The following is a 1,373-nucleotide window of genomic DNA, read 5'->3' as shown; positions in this document are numbered from 1 at the left end:
TTCAAAACAAAGAAATTCTTCTAGCGGTGAAAATGTACAATTAACTTTTCCTGGACTGTTTCAAATTTAAATTATCATATTTATTGATGCACTTTATTTTTTTCAGACCAAACATATTTGCCTCATTGCTCTCCGCATCTCTGCTGCGTAAAAGTGTTGAATAGAAATTTATTTTCTTTTGCCAGCTCTGATGCTTAACACTACGGCAAATAAATCAGAACTTTCGTCATCTTCAGCAAATTCCACAAGCGTTTCACCGTTCATCATTATATTAGCATGCTTTTCATTCATTGCCACTGTTTCCAATTTAACGTTGATGTATCTCATATTGAAGAGAAAAAGACCAAATAAGTTGGAAAAAATTTCTTTTGGTAAGACTTTGGACAAAATTAATGTTTCGGTTAATTTTAACAACTGTCATTGTCAATCTATCCAAAAGTTAAACTACTAGTAAGGGGCAAGTAAAAAATTCGTTGAAGTATTACAACAAATTTTACCGTTTTTCAAGTAAATTCTATTATTTAAGTAAAATATGCTTAAGATTCGATATTGCAAAACGCCAATTAAAATGTTGATAAAAGGCGCTGTTCTTCTACATACAGTTTGAAGTTGAAGCAATATTTAAAATTTTCTCTGTGTGTAACGTCTGAATAGTCATACTGTATTTCATATGATTTAAAATTATGATATGATAAGTTAATTGATACTGCATTTCTTGATATTTTTGATAAAAACTCACTCATCCGTTTGAGACACACATTTGATAAACATTTACATATCTGTTTGAATAATATATTAAACGGTTCTGTTCAATTGTTGTGTAATATATTTAACTTGTAACTGGAAGCATAAAATTTATGAATATATCGATTAAGTTAATTTTATTGGCGCATGAAATTTTTCAAATGGAATATAATTTTCTTTTTGTACACAGTTAATTGTACTTTGTAATTTTACGCAATTTGGATTCGGTTAATAATCGAACCATTTGAATGGAAAATGAATTGACTTTAACATTTACTATTTAGAGCAATTATTCGATATCCTCTGTACACTTTGTATTCACTTGACTTTAAACGGTGAACATCAGTTTTAATTTGTGCGATCAATTAAATTAATGCTTAACTTCATCAGTTAAATAAAGCAGAGCTTGCATAAATGAAGCCTGCGAATTTATCCATTTTAAATTCCTGTTTCAATTGTCGAATTTTTCTCAAATGACTGTCATTATTCGAATTGCTTTAATTATACTGCTAATATTTAATTGTAATTTCCATTATCTTAACATTGTGGTGGGAAATTTATTCCGTAAAAATAATTGTTTTCCCTACTGCACAGTTGCAAGAACGTATTAGCTTTCGTATTCTTTTTTT

General features: G+C 28.7%; 1 protein-coding gene across 1 annotated transcript; it reads left to right on the top strand.

The window, feature by feature from the left end:
* Positions 1-106: 106 nt before the first annotated feature.
* On the top strand, positions 107-607 carry Tsp_12868 (RING-H2 finger protein ATL1D; the record flags this gene model as incomplete). Its single annotated transcript, XM_003366465.1, has 3 exons — positions 107-147; positions 186-400; positions 542-607. Coding segments are annotated over 3 exons (322 nt in total), but the record flags the coding sequence as incomplete, so codon positions are not given.
* Between the last annotated feature and the right edge of the window lie 766 nt (positions 608-1,373).

The sequence above is a fragment of the Trichinella spiralis genome (assembly GCF_000181795.1).
Source record: "Trichinella spiralis strain ISS 195 chromosome Unknown Scfld5957, whole genome shotgun sequence".
In the NCBI taxonomy this organism is placed as follows: Eukaryota; Metazoa; Nematoda; class Enoplea; order Trichinellida; family Trichinellidae; genus Trichinella; species Trichinella spiralis.
The sequence above is the reverse complement of the archived record's forward strand: the minus strand, read 5'-3'. Positions and strand labels throughout refer to the sequence as shown.